Source organism: Triticum dicoccoides, chromosome 7A, assembly GCF_002162155.2.
Source record: "Triticum dicoccoides isolate Atlit2015 ecotype Zavitan chromosome 7A, WEW_v2.0, whole genome shotgun sequence".
Classification (NCBI taxonomy): domain Eukaryota; kingdom Viridiplantae; phylum Streptophyta; class Magnoliopsida; order Poales; family Poaceae; genus Triticum; species Triticum dicoccoides.
This window is the reverse complement of record NC_041392.1, coordinates 745,786,285-745,805,631: the sequence shown is the minus strand read 5'-3', so window position 1 is coordinate 745,805,631 and position 19,347 is coordinate 745,786,285. Positions and strand designations below refer to the sequence as shown.

The following is a 19,347-nucleotide window of genomic DNA, read 5'->3' as shown; positions in this document are numbered from 1 at the left end:
TGATCTACAGATCGTTCCTTAGCCGTGTGCGGTGCCCCCCTCCACCATATTCCACCTCGGTCATATCGTCGCGGAGTTTAGGCGAAGCCCTTCGCTGGTAGAACATCATCATCGTCACAACGCCGTCGTGCTGACGGAACTCATCCCGAAGCTTTGCTGGATCGGAGCCCGGGGATCGTCATCGAGCTGAACGTGTGCTGAACTCGGAGGTGCCGTACGTTTGGTGCTTGGATCGGTCGGATCGTGAAGATGTACGACTACATCAACCGCGTTGTGCTAACGCTTCCGCTTATGGTCCACGAGGGTACGTGGGCAAACACTCTCCCCTCTCGTTGCTATGCCATCACCATGATCTTGCGTGTGCGTAGGAAATTTTTTGAAATTACTACGTTCCCCAACAGTGGTATCAGAGCCAGGTTTTATGCATTGATGTTATATGCACGAGTAGAACACAAGTGAGTTGTGGGCGATACAAGTCATACTGCTTACCAGCATGTCATACTTTGGTTCAGCGGTATTGTGAGATGAAGCGGCCCGGACCGATATTACGCGTACGCTTACGCGAGACTGGTTTCACCGTTACGAGCACTCGTGCTTAAAGGTGGCTGGCGGGTGTCTGTCTCTCTCACTTTAGCTGAATCGAGTGTGGCTACGCCTGGTCCTTGCGAAGGTTAAAACAACACCAACTTGACGAACTATCGTTGTGGTTTTGATGCGTAGGTAAGAACGGTTCTTGCTAAGCCCGTAGCAGCCACATAAAATTTGCAACAACAAAGTAGAGGACGTCTAACTTGTTTTTGCAGGGCATGTTGTGATGTGATATGGTCAAGACGTGATGCTATATTTTATTGTATGAGATGATCATGTTTTGTAACCGAAGTTATCGGCAACTGGCAGGAGCCATATGGTTGTCGCTTTATTGTATGAAATGCAAACGCCCTGTAATTGCTTTACTTTATCACTAAGCGGTAGCGATAGTCGTAGAAGCAATAGATGGCGTAACAACAACGATGCTACGATGGAGATCAAGGTGTCGCGCCGGTGACGATGGTGATCACGACGGTGCTTTGAAGATGGAGATCACAAGCACAAGATGATGATGGCCATATCATATCACTTATATTGATTGCATGTGATGTTTATCCTTTATGCATCTTATCTTGCTTTGATTGAGGGTAGCATTTTAAGATGATCTCTCACTAATTATCAAGAAGTGTTCTCCTTGAGTATGCACCATTCTGAAAGTTCTTCGTGCTAAGACACCACGTGATGATCGGGTGTGATAGGCTCTACGTTCAAATACAACGGGTGCAAAACAGTTGCACACGCGGAATACTCGGGTTAAACTTGACGAACCTAGCATCTACAGATATGGCCTCGGAACACGGAGACCGAAAGGTCGAGCGTGAATCATATAGTAGATATGATCAACATAGTGATGTTCACCATTGAAACTACTCCATCTCACGTGATGCTCGGACATGGTTTAGTTGATTTGGATCACGTGATCACTTAGATGACTAGAGAGATGTCTGTCTAAGTGGGAGTTTTTAAGTAATATGATTAATTGAACTTAAATTTATCATGAACTTAGTACCTGATAGTATTTTGCTTGTCTATGTTTGTTGTAGATAGATGGCTCGTGCTGTTGTTCCATTGAATTTTAATGCGTTCCTTGAGAAAGCAAAGTTGAAAGATGATGGTAGCAATTACATGGACTGGGTCCGTAACCTGAGGATTATCCTCATTGCTGCACAGAAGAATTATGTCCTGGAAGCACCGCTGGGTGCCAGGCCTGCTGCTGATGCAACTGACGACGTTAAGAACGTCTGGCAGAGCAAAGTTGATGACTATTCGATAGTTCAGTGTGCCATGCTTTACGGCTTAGAACCGGGTCTTCAACGACGTTTTGAACGTCATGGAGCATATGAGATGTTCCAGGAGTTGAAGTTAATATTTCAAGAAAATGCCCGGATTGAGAGATATGAAGTCTCCAATAAGTTCTATAGCTGCAAGATGGAGGAGAATAGTTCTGTCAGTGAACACATACTCAAAATGTCTGGGTATAATAATCACTTGATTCAACTAGGAGTTAATCTTCCTGATGATAGTGTCATTGACAGAATTCTCCAATCACTGCCACCAAGCTACAAGAGCTTCATGATGAACTATAATATGCAAGGGATGGACAAGACTATTCCCGAGCTCTTCGCAATGCTAAAGGCCGCGGAGGTAGAAATCAAGAAGGAGCATCAAGTGTTGATGGTTAACAAGACCACCAGTTTCAAGAAAAAGGGCAAAGGGAAGAAGAAGGGGAACTTCAAGAAGAACAGCAAACAAGTTGCTGCTCAAGAGAAGAAACCCAAGTCTGGACCTAAGCCTGAAACTGAGTGCTTCTACTGCAAGCAGACTGGACACTGGAAGCGGAACTGCCCCAAGTATTTGGCGGATAAGAAGGATGGCAAAGTGAACAAAGGTATATGTGATATACATGTTATTGATGTGTACCTTATAATGCTCGCAGTAGCACCTGGGTATTTGATACTGGTTCTGTTGCTAATATTTGCAACTCGAAACAGGGACTACGGATTAAGAGAAGATTGACTAAGGACGAGGTCACGATGCGCGTGGGAAATGGTTCCAAAGTCGATGTGATCGCGGTCGGCACGCTACCTCTACATCTACCATCGGGATTAGTTTTATACCTAAATAATTGTTATTTGGTGCCAGCGTTAAGCATGAACATTATATCTGGATCTTGTTTGATGCGAGACGGTTATTCATTTAAATCAGAGAATAATGGTTGTTCTATTTATATGAGTAATATCTTTTATGGTCATGCACCCTTGAAGAGTGGTCTATTTTTATTAAATCTCGATAGTAGTGATACACATATTCATAGTGTTGAAACCAAAAGATGCAGAGTTGATAATGATAGTGCAACTTATTTGTGGCACTGTCGTTTAGGTCATATCGGTGTAAAACGCATGAAGAAACTCCATACCGATGGGCTTTTGGAATCACTTGATTATGAATCACTTGGTACTTGCGAACCGTGCCTTATGGGCAAGATGACTAAAACGCCGTTCTCCGGAACTATGGAGCGAGCAACTGATTTGTTGGAAATCATACATACTGATGTTTGTGGTCCAATGAATGTTGAGGCTCGCGGAGGGTATCATTATTTTCTCACCTTCACAGATGACTTGAGCAGATATGGGTATATCTACTTGATGAAACACAAGTCTGAAACATTTGAAAAGTTCAAAGAATTTCAGAGTGAAGTGGAAAATCATCGTAACAAGAAAATAAAGTTTGTACGATCTGATCATGGAGGAGAATATTTGAGTTACGAGTTTGCTCTACACTTGAAACAATGCGGAATAGTTTCGCAACTCATGCCACCCGGAACACCACAACGAAATGGTGTGTCCAAACGTCGTAATCGTACTTTACTAGATATGGTGCGATCTATGATGTCTCTTACTGATTTACCGCTATCGTTTTGGGGTTATGCTTTAGAGACGACCGCATTCACATTAAATAGGGCACCATCAAAATCCGTTGAGACGACGCCTTATGAACTGTGGTTTGGCAAGAAACCAAAGTTGTCGTTTCTTAAAGTTTGGGGCTGCGATGCTTATGTGAAGAAACTTCAACCAGATAAGCTCGAACCCAAATCGGAGAAATGTGTCTTCATAGGATACCCAAAGAGACCATTGGGTACACCTTCTATCACAGATCTGAGGGCAAGATTTTCGTTGCTAAAATCGGATCCTTTCTAGAGAAGGAGTTTCTCTCGAAAGAAGTGAGTGGGAGGAAAGTAGAACTTGATGAGATAACTGTATCTGCTCCCTTGTTGGAAAGTAGTTCATCACAAGAACCGGTTCCTGTGACAACTACACCAATTAGTGAGGAAGCTAATGATATTGATCATGAAACTTAAGATCAAGTTTCTACTGAACCTCGTAGGTCTACTAGAGTAAGATCCGCACCAGAGTGGTACGGTAATCCTATTCTAGAAGTCATGTTACTTAACCATGATGAACCTACGAACTATGTGGAAGCGATGATATCCAGATTCCGCAAAATGGCTAGAGGCCATGAAATCTGAGATGGGATCCATGTATGAGAACAAAGTATGGACTTTGGTTGACTTGCCCGATGATCGGCAAGCCATTGAGAATAAATGGATCTTTAAGAACAAGACTGACGCTGATGGTAATGTAACTGTCTATAAAGCTCGACTTGTTGCGAAAGTTTTTCGACAAGTTCAAGGGGTTGACTACGATGAGACTTTCTCACCCGTAGCGATGCTTAAGTCTGTCCGAATCATGTTAGCTATTGATGCATTTCATGATTATGAAATCTGGCAATTGGATGTCAAAACTGCATTTCTGAATGGATTTCTGGAAGAAGAGTTGTATATGATGCAACCATAAGGTTTTGTTGATCCAAAAGGTGCTAACAAAGTGTGCAAGCTCCAGCGATCCATTTATGGACTGGTGCAAGCATCTCGGAGTTGGAATAAACGTTTTGATAGTGTGATCAAAGCATATGGTTTTATACAGACTTTTGGAGAAGCCTGTATTTACAAAAAAGTGAGTGGGAGCTCTGTAGCATTTCTGAGATTATATGTAGATGACATATTATTGATTGGAAATGATATAGAATTTCTGGATAGCATAAAGGGATACTTGAATAAAAGTTTTTCAATGAAAGACCTCGGTGAAGCTGCTTACATATTAGGCATCAAGATTTATAGAGATAGATCAAGATGCTTAATAGGACTTTCACAAAGCACATACCTTGATACAATTTTGAAAAAGTTCAAAATGGATCAGGCAAAAGAAAGGGTTCTTGCCTGTGCTACAAGGTGTGAAGTTGAGTCAGACTCAATGCCCCACCACTGCAGAAGATAGAGAGAAAATGAAAGATGTTCCCTATGCTTCAGCCATAGGCTCTATCATGTATGCAATGCTGTGTACCAGACCTGACGTATGCTTAGCAATAAGCTTGGCAGGAAGGTACCAAATTAATCCAGGAGTGGATCACTGGACAACAGTCAAGAACATCCTGAAATACCTGAAAAGGACTAAGGATATGTTTCTCGTATATGGAGGTGACAAAGAGCTAGTCGTAAATGGTTACGTTGATGCAAGCTTTGACACTGATCCGGACGATTCTAAATCGCAAACCGGATACGTATTTTTATTAAACGGTGGAGCTGTAAGTTGGTGCAGTTCTAAACAAAGCGTCGTGGCGGGATCTACATGTGAAGCGGAGTACATAGCTGCTTCGGAAGCAGCAAATGAAGGAGTCTGGATGAAGGAGTTCATTTCCGATCTAGGTGTCATACCTAGTGCATCGGGACCAATGAAGATCTTCTGTGACAATACTGGTGCAATTGCCTTGGCAAAGGAATCCAGATTTCACAAGAGGACCAAGCACATTAAGAGATGCTTCAATTCCATCCGGGACCAAGTCCAAGTGGGAGACATAGAAATTTGCAAGATACATACGGATCTGAATGTTGCAGACCCATTGACTAAGCCTCTCTCACGAGCAAAACATGATCAGCACCAAGACTCCATGGGTGTTAGAATCATTACTATGTAATCTAGATTATTGACTCTAGTGCAAGTGGGAGACTCAAGGAAATATGCCCTAGAGGCAATAATAAAGTTATTATTTATTTCCTCATATCATGATAAATGTTTATTATTCATGCTAGAATTGTATTAACCGGAAACATGATACATGTGTGAATACATAGACAAACATATAGTCACTAGTATGCCTCTACTTGACTAGCTCATTAATCAAAGATGGTTGTGTTTCCTAACCATAGACATGTGTTTTCATTTGATTAACGGGATCACATCATTAGGAGAATGATGTGATTGACATGACCCATTCCGTTAGCCTAGCACTTGATCGTTTAGTATATTGCTATTGCTTTCTTCATGACTTATACATGTTCCTGTAACTATGAGATTACGCAACTCCCGTTTATCGGAGGAACACTTTGGGTACTACCAAACGTCACAACGTAACTGTGTGATTATAAAGGAGTACTACAGGTGTCTCCGAAGGTACATGTTGAGTTGGCGTATTTCGAGATTAGGTTTTGTCACTCCGATTGTCGGAGAGGTATCTCAGGGCCCTCTCGGTAATGCACATCACTACAAGCCTTGCAAGCATTGCAACTAATAAGTTCGTTGCGGGATGATGTATTACGGAACGAGTAAAGAGACTTGCCGGTAACGAGATTGAACTAGGTATTGGATACCGACGATCGAATCTCGGGCAAGTAACATACCGATGACAAAGGGAACAACGTATGTTGTTATGCGGTTTGACCGATAAAGATCTTCGTAGAATATGTAGGAACCAATATGGGCATCCATGTTCCGCTATTGGTTATTGACCGAGAATGGTTCTAGGTCATGTCTACATAGTTCTCGAACCCGTAGGGTCCGCACGCTTAACGTTACGATGACAATTTTATTATGAGTTTATAAGTTTTGATGTACCGAAGTTTGTTCGGAGTCCCGGATGTGATCACGGACATGACGAGGAGTCTCAGAATGGTCGAGACATAAAGATTGATATATTGGAAGCCTATGTTTGGACATTGGAAGTGTTCCGGGTGAAATCGGCATTTTACCGGAGTACCGGGGGGTTACCGGAACCCTCCCGGGGGTTATTGGGCCTACATGGGCCATAAGGGATAAGAGGAGAGGAGGTAAGAGGTGGGCCGCGCCCCCTCCCCTCCCTAGTCCGAATAGGACAAGGAGAGGGGGGCGGCGCCCCCCCTTTCCTTCCCCTCTTCCTCCTCCTTCCCCCTTCTCCTACTCTAACTAGGAAAGAAGGGAGTCCTACTCCCGGTGGGAGTAGGACTCCCCCCTTGGCGCGCCCTCCTTGGCCGGCCACCTCCTCCCCCCTGGCTCCTTTATATACGGGGGCGGGGGGGGGGGGCCCCCTAGAACACACAAGTTGATCTACGGATCGTTCCTTAGCCGTGTGCGGTGCCCCCCTCCACCATATTCCACCTCGGTCATATCATCGTGGAGTTTAGGCGAAGCCCTGCGCCGGTAGAACATCATCATCATCACCACGCCGTCGTGCTGACGGAACTCATCCCCGAAGCTTTGCTGGATCGGAGCCCGGGGATCGTCATCGAGCTGAACGTGTGCTGAACTCGGAGGTGCCGTACGTTCGGTGCTTGGATCGGTCGGATCGTGAAGACGTACGACTACATCAATCGTGTTGTGGTAACGCTTCCGCTTATGGTCTACGAGGGTATGTGGACGAACACTCTCCCCTCTCGTTGCTATGCCATCACCATGATCTTGCGTGTGCGTAGGAATTTTTTTGAAATTACTACGTTCCCCAACACTATTTATCGAGAGTCAACCCAACACTAGCTGGCTACGTCTCACACGGGGGCTCGATCGGCTTCAGTAAGCAGTAGATGCGATCAATCGCTCGGGTTCAGTTAGCAGCAACAGCGAAGGAATCGCTCGGGTTTAGTCAGCAGCGAATGAATCACTCGAGTTCAGTTAATAGCCAAGGGATCAATCGCTCGGCTTCAGTAACGTAGCTAGCAGTGCGATCGCTCGGTTTAGTTAGAGCCCAACGCCTCGCACACACGCATGTACACGAGAGAAACGCACAAACCACAATGCATTGCCCAGCCCCGACCACCCACCGTAACATGGAACTCCCCGATATTTTCCTTGCCCTCGCTTCTACCATGATTTTTGCCATCATGGACGGCCCAAAGAATGTCATGCAGCCGCGTCTCTGGCCTGCCCAGGACGAAAAACCCATTTTCATGGACCTATCATCTCATTTTCATCCTGTGAAATCTGTGATCCTATTCTCTATATATGCAGCATGGTCTATTATGTAGCAATAGCACGGTCTATTATGCTCTGTTACCGGCAGTAATGTCAGTTGTTCTCTAGTATTTGTCATCGTAGTGCTCTCCTTCCTGTTGTTCCATATTTTGTAGCTGCATCTTTGATGTGTATACGTTGTTGATGTCTTGTCTTGGTATAAGTAAACCTGACTACTTCTATCCTTTGTCGTCAAATGAAGTCATGATATGTTGTTAGCAACCTAGGACAGGAGGTATTTGTTCAAGTTTGCAGTTGCTAGATCCATTGCTGATGAATATGGAGTCATTAATATTTATTCTATTTTTCCAAGAAATGCTTCACTTATAAGTTATAACACCAGTCACGGACAACACTCTTAACAATTTTCGCGTGTCCCCTATTACATTTGACAGGGTCGATTCGAAATCCTGTGCCTCTCTGGATCATACCTGGTGATAGATGACGGTGTTTCACGCACACGGAATGGAGGTCTATGCATAGTGCTGTGTGGCGCCGATCACAGGGTGATTGGAGGAAGCGTTGGTGGAGTCCTAACAGCAGCCGGGACAGTTCAGGTGATCACTCGCTTCTTTTTTTTCCACTAAAACATCAGCATTTCATTAATTCATCCTTGGTCCGTTGTGTTCCAGAAATGAATGATGAGGTGATTGTGCATGTTGGTGCAGGTGATTGTGGGGAGCTTCATGTACGCGGGGTCGAAGAAGAGCAGGAAGGGCAAGGCCGGGCAGGAGTCTGCTGCAGCGGAGGAAGAACAGACCGGCGATGCCAACGGGGGCAGGGGCGCAGACAGAGTTGGAGGTGAGGCGGAGGAAGAGGGCCCTTCGCCGCTGATGCCGATGCCCCACGGAGAGGAGGAGCTGCCGTCGGACGCGATGATAAGCGGGTGGACGGGCATGATGCGGCAGATGGAGTCGCGGTCCTGCGGCATCGACATCAACTCGATCCGGGAGTGAAGGATGTAGACTGTTTAATTAGTTTGGTACGGCGGAAGTTGAGCCTAGGCTAGCTTAGCTAGTGGATGATGGATGGATGGATGATTCTAGGGTTTGGTTGGGTTGGTTGTGTTCCTCTCCTGCGTGGGTTTAAAAAGAAGTCTAGTTAGTATAATGAATGTCGTCGTCGAGTATGATTAGTTTAACTGAAGATGTTGGCGCCGGTCGGTCGGGCGGATCTATGATGGAAATAGTGGATTCGGTTGTTGGTTGATGGTCTGGTCTGGTATGGTATGATGTAGTTATAGGCAGCAACAATGAGCAACTTGTAGCTAGTCTCTTTGACAGTTTCATTTTTCTTTCTCTTCTTGTGTTTGCATCCCCGTTGCTTCTTTCTGTTCCTTCTTATTATGTTTGTCTCTTCCTCCTCGTTGTCTTCTTATTCTTTTTCTTCCCTTTGAGTTGCTTGCGGAGAAGTTGAAACTTCATTGATATCGGTTGTGATTTGGGTTCTTACATAGTGTCAGATGCCACTCACGCGCATTTCTTGATAAAATTGAGTGAACTATGCAAATGTTGCTGCTCCTCCATGCTCAGGCACAACATTTTCACCTTAATATTGAAACCCATGGTCGAAGATTTCATCCTCGTGCTCATCCTCTATAACTATGTTGTGCATGATCACACTAGCACTCATCGCTTCCCATAACTTTTTGGTGCTCTAAGTTCTAGCAGGATATCGAATGATGCCCCATCGAGATTGAAGAACATGAAAAGCACGCTCCACATTCTTCCTAGCACTCTCTTGTGCTTGGGCAAATCACTGCCTCTTCTCTCCCATTGGGTTGGGGATTGTTTTCACAAGAGTAATGCACTGAGGATAAGTACCATCAGCTAGGTAGTATCCTTTGTTATAGTGGTGACCATTGATCTCAATACTGACCTCCGGGCAGTTGCCTTCCGCAAGCCTTCCAAACACCAGAGAACACTGAAGCACATTGATGCCATTGTGAGAGCCGGCCGTGCCGAAAAAAGATTGCCAAATCCAAAGATCTTGTGAAGCACGGCCTCACGTATGACATTGCAAACTTTCACATGACCTCTAGACTGCCCCTGCCAAGCAGATGGACAGTTCTTCCACTTGCAATGTTTACAATCTATGTGCTACCAAGCATCCTCGAAAAGCCCGTACTGCATTGATCACCAACAACCTGGTGCAATAGTTGGCTCTCCCAAGTACTCCCGGCCAAACACCACTAGCACAATCTTGCAGAACCTGTACAAGGATTCTAGGCACGTGGCCTCACTCATGCGGACATACTCATCAATCAGATCACATGGTATTTTGTATGCAAGCAGCCAGATAGTTGTAGTGCATTTCTGATAAGAGGAGAAACCAACCTCTCCCAGGGGCATCCTCCTTGCATATGAAATGATCATCGTATGCCACAACCCCTCACGAATACGAGAACACATGTCTAGCCATCCGGAAGCGACGCCGGAATAGCTTGTGTTTGAAGAGTGGGGAAGAGGACTTGAAGTAGTCTTCCCAGAGTAGGCAAAGGCCGCTCTCTCTATTGCGATTCAACGCCGGAGCATGGCCCGAGATTGAGCCCCTAAACATCAGCCACTGCCTAGCAATGTGGTCATTGACAACCAAAGTAGCAACCACAAACTCCTCATCGTCCAACGATGAATCATCCAAATCGCAAATTAAGTTGTCGAAAAAGTATTCGTCTCCACTATCCATTTGTACCTTGTGGGCGAAACGTCAAACACCTCGCAGGCGTGGTTGAAGAAGCCGGCAACCGAAGAACCCCACGCCTCTTCCAGACCAGGCAGCAGGCCTGTCGGCATGGCGGCGACCGTGGAAGCGAACGTCGATCGAGGAAGGCAGGATTGGAGCGTTGCCGGCAGCGTCGAAGGTGAGGGTGGTGGCATGGTCGTGGGGGTGGGGGTGCTACGACGGCGGTGAAACTAGGCCTAGCTCGCCGGCAAGGGTACCCGTCAGGAGCGGCGTGTTGCCGGGGGAGGTTTGTGGGTGCAGGCGGCGGCCTGGGCAATGCCCAACCGGCTGGAACTGGCCGACAACGGTGATGGCAGGGTGCCCGGGTGTCTTAGCTTTGGACAGGAGAGGAGGGAAACTGCCATTGTGCCACCGAATGACGGGCTAGGGGGGAGGACAAGGGCGGGCGTCGCGTGCATCCGTGTCATGTCCGTGCTGATGCAAACCTGACTCAAATCTTGGTCTGAAATGAGTCGCGGGCAGACAAAAAGCGAACACTCGTCTGTTTGCTTCGGCACATTGGGCCGCGGTTTTTGTTCATTTCGATCCAAACGGACGTGCACGGACAGAACACGTCGGCGCATTGGAGTTGGTCTTAGACACCACCCTCATTGCACGAAATGTGCACGCAGTGGCGAAGAAAAGGTGCCAGACCAGGGGCTCCCCACGCTCATAGGGGTGAGGAACGACCCAACATGGTTGGACGGTGGAGTGGCCGTGAGGCGGGACTCCATCATCCTTTATAAGAGTAATTGCATCCCTTATAAGAGTAATTCGGTGACGGTTGATGTATCAACATGTAATATCCACAAAATTCCCGCGGCTCAAAGCAGCCGCAAAAACAATATATGTGTACAAATTAAATATGTACCCCATGAGCTGGCAGAAAGTACCCAACGAATCTTGCATCGTTCATAGGGGTGAAGGTATATGCGTATGTACTATGTTCTGCTCGATAACTCATACGTCTCAAACTTACCTATAATTTTTGATTGACTCATGCTATTATAATACCACCTATAGCAATTTATATTATTTTTCCGAACTAAACTATAAATTCAATGCCTAGAGCCAGTTACTGTTTTCTGCATGTTTTTGGTTTGACAGAAAATCATTCGGCATGCGTTAAGCCTGTCGATTCGCAAAACAATAAATAAAAATTAAACTTTGGTCATGTGGGCCAACTTATAATGTGAGCCCACGTCCTGGGAAGGTGGTAAAGTTGTTCCAACCGAAGATACCAATGTTGTCCTCATCAAATTGGAAAATATGAATTTTGTAGTTTGACCCCTTTGAACTCGTAAAAAAATTGGTTTGATTTCATCTTGTTTTGTATTATTTGGCTTCATTTCTTTCTAAGGCCCGTAAGCTACATATCTACCCATCCAAACATTGCTCAATCGGCCCAAAATAAATTCCCCAAAAGCCCAATCAACCCTGCAATAAAACACCCCATCTTTCCTCCTTTCTTCCGCCGCCGCTAGAGTTTCCTCTTCTAGTTAGGGTTTCCTCGATCCCCAATTTTCCGACCCCAACCCTAGCTCCGATCCACCCGATGGCGACCGCAGAGGGCAAGAACAAGATCATCAAGCTCAAGAGTTCAGACGGTAAGGAGTTTGAGGTGGAGCAGGCGGTGGCCATGGAGTCGCAAATGATCCGGCACATGATCGAGGACGAATATACTGACAACGGCTTGTTGCTCCGCAATGTCAACTCAAAGATCCTCTCCAAGGTCATTGAGTACTGCAACAAACACGTCCAAGCAAAGGCCGCCGACACATCTGATTTTGGAGGAGGAGCTAGGCCGTTAGGTGGTACATCGGCTATGCCTGCGGCGCCCACAGAGGACCTCAAAAACTGGGACGCCAATTTCGTCAAGGTCGACACGGCCACCATATTCGACCTCGCACTGGTGTGATTACTTTCCATCCTTTGATTTGTTCCTTGACATTCTCTAGATCTATTGTTTTACTATCCCCCATTGATGGAATCAAGATTGTTTTTGTTTAGTGTGGCTTGTTACTTGTGTCTGATTGAGATTTGGATAGATTGGAATATGTCCTTGTACCTTCATCAAGGTAGATTTGACTCGATTGGATTAGGTTAGGTTACACAATGTATTAGGTTTAGGTCATAAAGAGTTGTTATTGGCGATGTAGAAAGCGACCGACCATACATACTAACCCTAATAGCTAGGTTCGGGCATTATCTGGGGAGCTATATTAATTTACAGTTCCATGTTCATCTGGGCCAATATGCTTCACTATATATGCATAACCTAGAAACATTTTAAATTATTAGATTCACTATCATTTTGTTTGTAAATTACATATATGGGATGATGATTGAGTGGTTTCTCTTTCAATAACTTGCGGAAACATCAGACCACACAGAGCAATATATGGTCTGATGTTTCTATATTTGTCACTGTTGTTTCTAGATTTGAACCATGCATGAATGTCCATATCTAGTGTGAAATTATGATCTTGTATGCTAGACTTTAGTAGATCTGCTCTGAATTTGTTTAGTTATGTTGGTTTATCATAGATAGGGTGGTATGTCGCATGTGTCATCCTTAGTTATAATACATAAATCCAATATCATACATTACTACTTTGATATTTGTAATTATGCATTGTAGATCACACACTTCTTTCTAATTTTGCTATCTATGTCTTTATTATCTTATAGGTTTCACTACTGGTCCATATGTCAACAATGAATACCTTTTTCTTCTATCTAGCATGGAGTTACTATTTATTTTGCTGTATACATAGTGATAGCTAAATCACATGATCATGCTAATGTTTCTAACTTTGTATCAAATATTTATGATGTCAACTAATCTTTTAGATACCACTATTGATCCATGTCATCTACGAATGCCTTCTTCTATCTAGCATTGGTTGAGTATTGATTGTGGTTCTATTAACATTACATCCTTGTAGCTAAATCACGAGATGATACATTGTGCCTGTCCATGTTAGAAGTGATGATGCTTTCCATCGTTTGAAGTGAAACCACACATGACTTCCCATGGCCACTATAAAATCCTGATCTTGTTTGCAAGAGTTTAGCACTATTTACTTTTAGTTTCTTTTCTTATAGTTATCTTATTTTATCATAGATAAGATTTGTATCTCACATGTGGCATCTTCACTTGCAATACATATTCCAGTTTCATATATTACTGACCCCTAAACACATGTTTTGTGTTGTGGTTTGATTTTACTATGATAGATAACTATGTTTCTAACTTTATTGTTATCGCTGCCTTTATCATCTGAGCAAATCTTTTAAATGCCACTATATTGATCCATATTGGCTATGAATGTGTTCATCTGCGTATCATTGCTTGACTGATGATTGTGGTGTACTAGCCATACATGTTGATATCCAAATTATTGTGGTGTACTAGCCATATTGGCTATGAATGCAATTGCCAATGCATTTTGAGAAGTGGTGCTTGCTGTGTCTGATCTCACTCTATTTTGTTACAGTTATGTTAACTTTTCTTGACTATCGATCCATTTATGTTAACCCATGTTATGGTCTTTGAATGAATATCTTTTGATTATTGCACACCTTGTTTTGTGTTTTAGTTTGTCGCAACACTAGTAGAAAACAGGGCTATGGTCCAGGCCGGCTCAGCCCATTAGTCCCGGTTCAGTGTAGAACCGGGACCAATGTGGGCATTGGTCCCGGTTCGTGAGCCCAGGGGGCCGGCCGGGCCATGTGGGCCATTGGTCCCAGTTCGTCTGGACCTTTTGGTCCCGGTTGGTGGGACGAACCGGGACCAATGGGCCTCGCTCCTGGCCCACCACCATTGGTCCCGGTTGGTGGCTTGAACCGGGACCAAAGGCTCCCCTTTAGTCCCGGTTCATGCCACCAACCGGGACCAATGAGGTGCCTATATATACCCCCTCACATAAGAGCAGAGCACACTGCTCTGTTTTTTTCTGGCCGAGGGGGAGAGGGCTTGGTGGTGCTCTAGCTCACCTCCTATGCACACAAGGTGTTCGATGGAATGCCCGAGCCACACTACTTAAGCTTTCTCCTCTCGAAGCTCGACCTCCAAACTCCATTTTCCTCGAGATTTGTCTAGATTTAGCGGTCCGTCACGCCCCGTCCCCGTCTTCACCGCCATCGATCACCCGCGCCGATCTCATCACCGACACCACCGTGGTGAGCCTCTTGTTCTTATCTTCTTTCTGAAAGGAAAAATATTCTTACTTGTATGTTTAGATAGATACTTGTATCATTTTTTTACATTTATTATTGCATCTTATATAGTGCGATGGTTTTGGTATCCGCCCCCGTCGGCCCTCGTCCTGTCTATGATTCGGATTTGGTATGTATATTATCTTTATAACTATTGGTTCATTTATTGTTTATGAAAATTATGCCGACCAACGTGACATAGATTTTATTTATCTAGGATGTATGTGAATCGGAAATGCCAACCGACCCTATTGTCGAGAGGTTAAATTTAGTTGAAGAAGAAAACAATTTGTTGAAGGAAAAAATAAAAAAAATTGAGGAGGAGAAGATGATATTGGAGTTGCATGTTGCGGATGTCGTCGATGATCACAAGATCAAGATGGATGCAATGCGCTTGAAGATTAGAAAGATTAGAAAATATGCCATTCATACCGAGGCTTGGTATCATTATGCCGTTGGATCAATTGTTACCTTGGTTGCGATTATGATCGCATTTGTTTTCGCATTGAAATGTTTTACATAGTTTCAATGTATGGTTTAATTAATTAGATGCTCTAGAGAGCTATATGTTGTTAGATGAGAACTATGTATGCACTTTGGTTTTAATGTGATGATGAACTTCTATTAATTTGGACACTTAATTATATATAATGCACGCAGATGAACCGGCAATGGATGTACGGTGACAGACCCACCCGCGAGTACGTTAAGGGCGTGCATGAGTTTCTCGATGCGGCTGAGGCAAACAAGCAGAATGGTTTTATGTGTTGTCCATGCACTGAATGTGGGAATACGAGGTCTTACTCTAACTGGAAAATCCTTCACTCCCACCTGCTTTACAAGGGTTTCATGCCACACTATAATGTTTGGACGAGGCACGGAGAAATAGGGGTTATGATGGAAGACGGCGAAGAAGAAGAGTACGATGACAACTATGTGCCCCCTGAATACGGTGATGCTGCAACGGGGGGAGCTGGTGAAGATCAAGAGGAACCAGACGATGTGCCCAATGATGCTGCCACGGGTGAAGCTGCTGAAGATCAAGAGGAACCAAACGATGTGCCCGATGATGATGATCTCCGCCGGGTCATTGTCGATGCAAGGACGCAATGCATTAGTCAAAAGGAGAAGCTGAAGTTCGATCGCATGTTAGAGGATCACAAAAAAGGGTTATACCCCAATTGCGAAGATGGCAACACAAAGCTCGGTACCGTACTGGAATTGCTGCAGTGGAAGACAGAGAATGCTGTGGCTGACAAAGGATTTGAGAAGCTACTGAAAATATTGAAGAAGAAGCTTCCAAAGGATAACGAATTGCCCGACAGTACATACACAACAAAGAAGGTCGTATGCCCTCTAGGATTGGAGGTGGAGAAGATACATGCATGCCCTAATGACTGCATCCTCTACCGCGGTGCATACAAGGATCTGAACGCATGCCCGGTATGCGGTGCGTTGCGGTATAAGATCAGACGAGATGACCCTGGTGATGTTGACAGCGAGCCCCTCAGAAAGAGGGTTCCTGCGAAGGTGATGTGGTATGCTCCTATAATACCATGGTTGAAACGTCTATTCAGAAACGAAGAGCATGCCAAGTTGATGCGATGGCACAGTGAGAACCGAAAGAAAGATGGGAAGTTGAGAGCACCCGCTGACGGGTCGCAGTGGAGAAAAATCGAGAGAAAGTACTGGGATGAGTTTGCAAAGAACCCAAGGAATGTATGGTTTGCTTTAAGCGCGGATGGCATCAATCCTTTCGGGGAGCAGAGCAGCAATCACAGCACCTGGCCCGTGACTCTATGTATGTATAACCTTCCTCCTTGGATGTGCATGAAGCGGAAGTTCATTATGATGCCAGTTCTCATCCAAGGCCCTAAGCAACCCGGCAATGAAATTGATGTGTACCTGGGCCATCGTCGATTTCTTCCGACCAACCATCAATGTCGAAAGAAAGGCAAGCATTTCAAAGGCGAGGCAGATCACCAGAAGAAGCCCGCCATGTGCACCGGTGATCACGTGCTTGCTATGGTCAATGATTTACACTACGTAATCTTTGGAAAGGGTCCCGGTGGACTAGCTGTTCCGAATGACGCTGAGGGACACACACCCATGTGGAAGAAGAAATCTATATTTTGGGACCTACCCTACTGGAAAGACCTAGAGGTCCGCTCCTCAATCAACGTGATGCACGTGATGAAGAACCTTTGCGTAAACCTGCTAGGCTTCTTGGGCGTGTATGGGAAGACAAAAGATACACCTGAGGCACGAGAGGACCTGCAATGTTTGCACGAAAAAGATGGCATGCCTCTGAAGCAGTATTATGGTCCTGCCAGCTATGCTCTTACGAAAGAAGAGAAAGAAATCTTCTTTGAATGCCTGCTCAGTATGAAGGTCACGACTGGCTTCTCGTCGAATATAAAGGGAATAATAAATATGCCAGAGAAAAAGTTTCAGAACCTAAAGTCTCATGACTGCCACGTGATAATGACGCAACTGCTTCCGGTTGCATTGAGGGGGCTTCTACCGGAAAATGTCCGATTAGCCATTGTGAAGCTATGTGCATTCCTCAATGCAATCTCTCAGAAGGTGATCGATCCAGAAATCGTACCAAGGCTAAGGAGTGATGTGGCGCATTGTCTTGTCAGTTTCGAGCTGGTGTTCCCACCATCCTTCTTCAATATCATGACGCACGTCCTAGTTCATCTAGTCGACGAGATTGTCATCCTGGGGCCCGTATTTCTACACAATATGTTCCCCTTTGAGAGGTTCATGGGAGTCCTAAAGAAATATGTCCGTAACCGCGCTAGGCCAGAAGGAAGCATCTCCACGGGCCATCAAAATGAGGATGTTATCGGGTTTTGTGTTGACTTCATTCCTGGCCTTAACAAGATAGGTCTCCCTAAATCGCGGTATGAGGGGAGACTGACTGGAAAAGGCACTCTTGGAAGAGACTCACTAATATGCATTGGCGGATATTCTTGGTCTCAAGCACACTACACAGTTCTACAGAACTCTACGTTGGTGACCCCGTATGTCGATGAACACAAGAACAGTCTGCGCTCCAAACACCCGGAGCAGTGCGACGACTGGATTACATGTGAACACATCAGGACTTTCAGCAGTTGGTTGGAAACACGTCTCAGAGGTGACAACACTGTTTGTGATGAGTTGTACTTGTTGTCCAGGGGACCATCTTTGACTGTATTGACTTACAAAGGATACGAGATAAATGGGAATACATTTTACACGATCGCCCAAGATCAAAAGAGAACCAACCAAAACAGCGGTGTCCGCTTTGATGCAGCAACCGAGAGCAGAAAGGATACATATTATGGTTACATAGTGGACATATGGGAACTTGACTACGGACCTGATTTTAAGGTCCCTTTGTTTAAGTGCAAATGGGTCAATCTGTTAGGCGGCGGGGTACAGGTAGACCCACAGTACGGAATGACAACAGTGGATCTAAAAAATCTTGGGTACACTGATGAACCGTTCGTCCTAGCCAATGATGTGGCACAGGTTATCTATGTGAAGGACATGTCTACCAAACCGAGAAAAAGAAAAGATAAGGAAGTGAATACATCATACGATGAGCCAAAGCGCCACATAGTTCTTTCAGGAAAAAGGGACATCCTGGGAGTGGACGGCAAGACAGACATGTCTGAAGATTATGAAAAGTTTCATGAAATTCCTCCCTTCAATGTCAAGGCTGACCCAAGCATCCTGATAAACAATGAAGATTATCCATGGTTACGGCGCAATAAGCAAATGACACAAGCGAAGAAAAAGTGAATACTTTCTCCCGCAACTATTATGATGATACCATGCCAAATTTGTAACAGACGAAAATGCTACCATTGTCCGTTTTGTACATGCACATGCTATGTGGGTGAAATTATGATACCATCCCAACTTTCAACTTTTTCAGAGTTCATTTGAAATGCTTTCATGTCTTATGGTGAAACTTTGATACTTCGAAAGTGATTGTCCATTTTGTACACGAAGTGCATCAAGTTTTTGTCGTAACCCTCTCTACTTTTTGGAACATGCTATGTGGGTGAAATGATGATACCATGCCAACTTTCAACATATTCAGAGTTCATTTTGAAATGCTTTCCAATTTCAGAGTCATTTAGCTCAAAGAATGAATTAATAGCAAACAGAATAAACTACAAAACTTTCATGAAAATAAAAACAATCAATTAAAATATTATGTTATGATAAAATAAAATAAAACTATAATATTCTTCAATAGCAAAAAGAATATAATTTTTGTGACCTAGAATCAAACTATAAGTATTTAATTGTAAGTATAAATAAAAAATAAATAGCAAAGAAGAAAAATTTTCTAATTTTATAGTAAAGTTATTCATAAACTAGTGATTCACACAAATTTTTAAAAATTCAAATTTAAACTATTTAAAATTTAAAACTAATGGCACTAACAGAAAGTTTATAATTTTTGTGACCTAAAAGCAAAAAGAAATCACTAAAAAAC

General features: G+C 44.2%; 1 protein-coding gene and 1 pseudogene across 1 annotated transcript in view; one reads left to right on the top strand and one right to left on the bottom strand.

Annotated features, from left to right (window-relative positions):
* LOC119334186 overlaps positions 1–10,696 on the bottom strand; it is a 19,150-nt pseudogene extending 8,454 nt beyond the window's left edge.
* Positions 10,697–12,109: 1,413 nt separating this feature from the next.
* The window catches only part of LOC119327523 (SKP1-like protein 1), a 15,793-nt gene continuing 8,555 nt past the window's right edge, over positions 12,110–19,347 (top strand). The window contains exon 1 of the mRNA XM_037600624.1: positions 12,110–12,537. Within this exon, the coding sequence (XP_037456521.1) occupies positions 12,181–12,537 (357 nt within the window). The 5' untranslated portion in view covers positions 12,110–12,180. The remainder of the gene's footprint in view (positions 12,538–19,347) is intronic.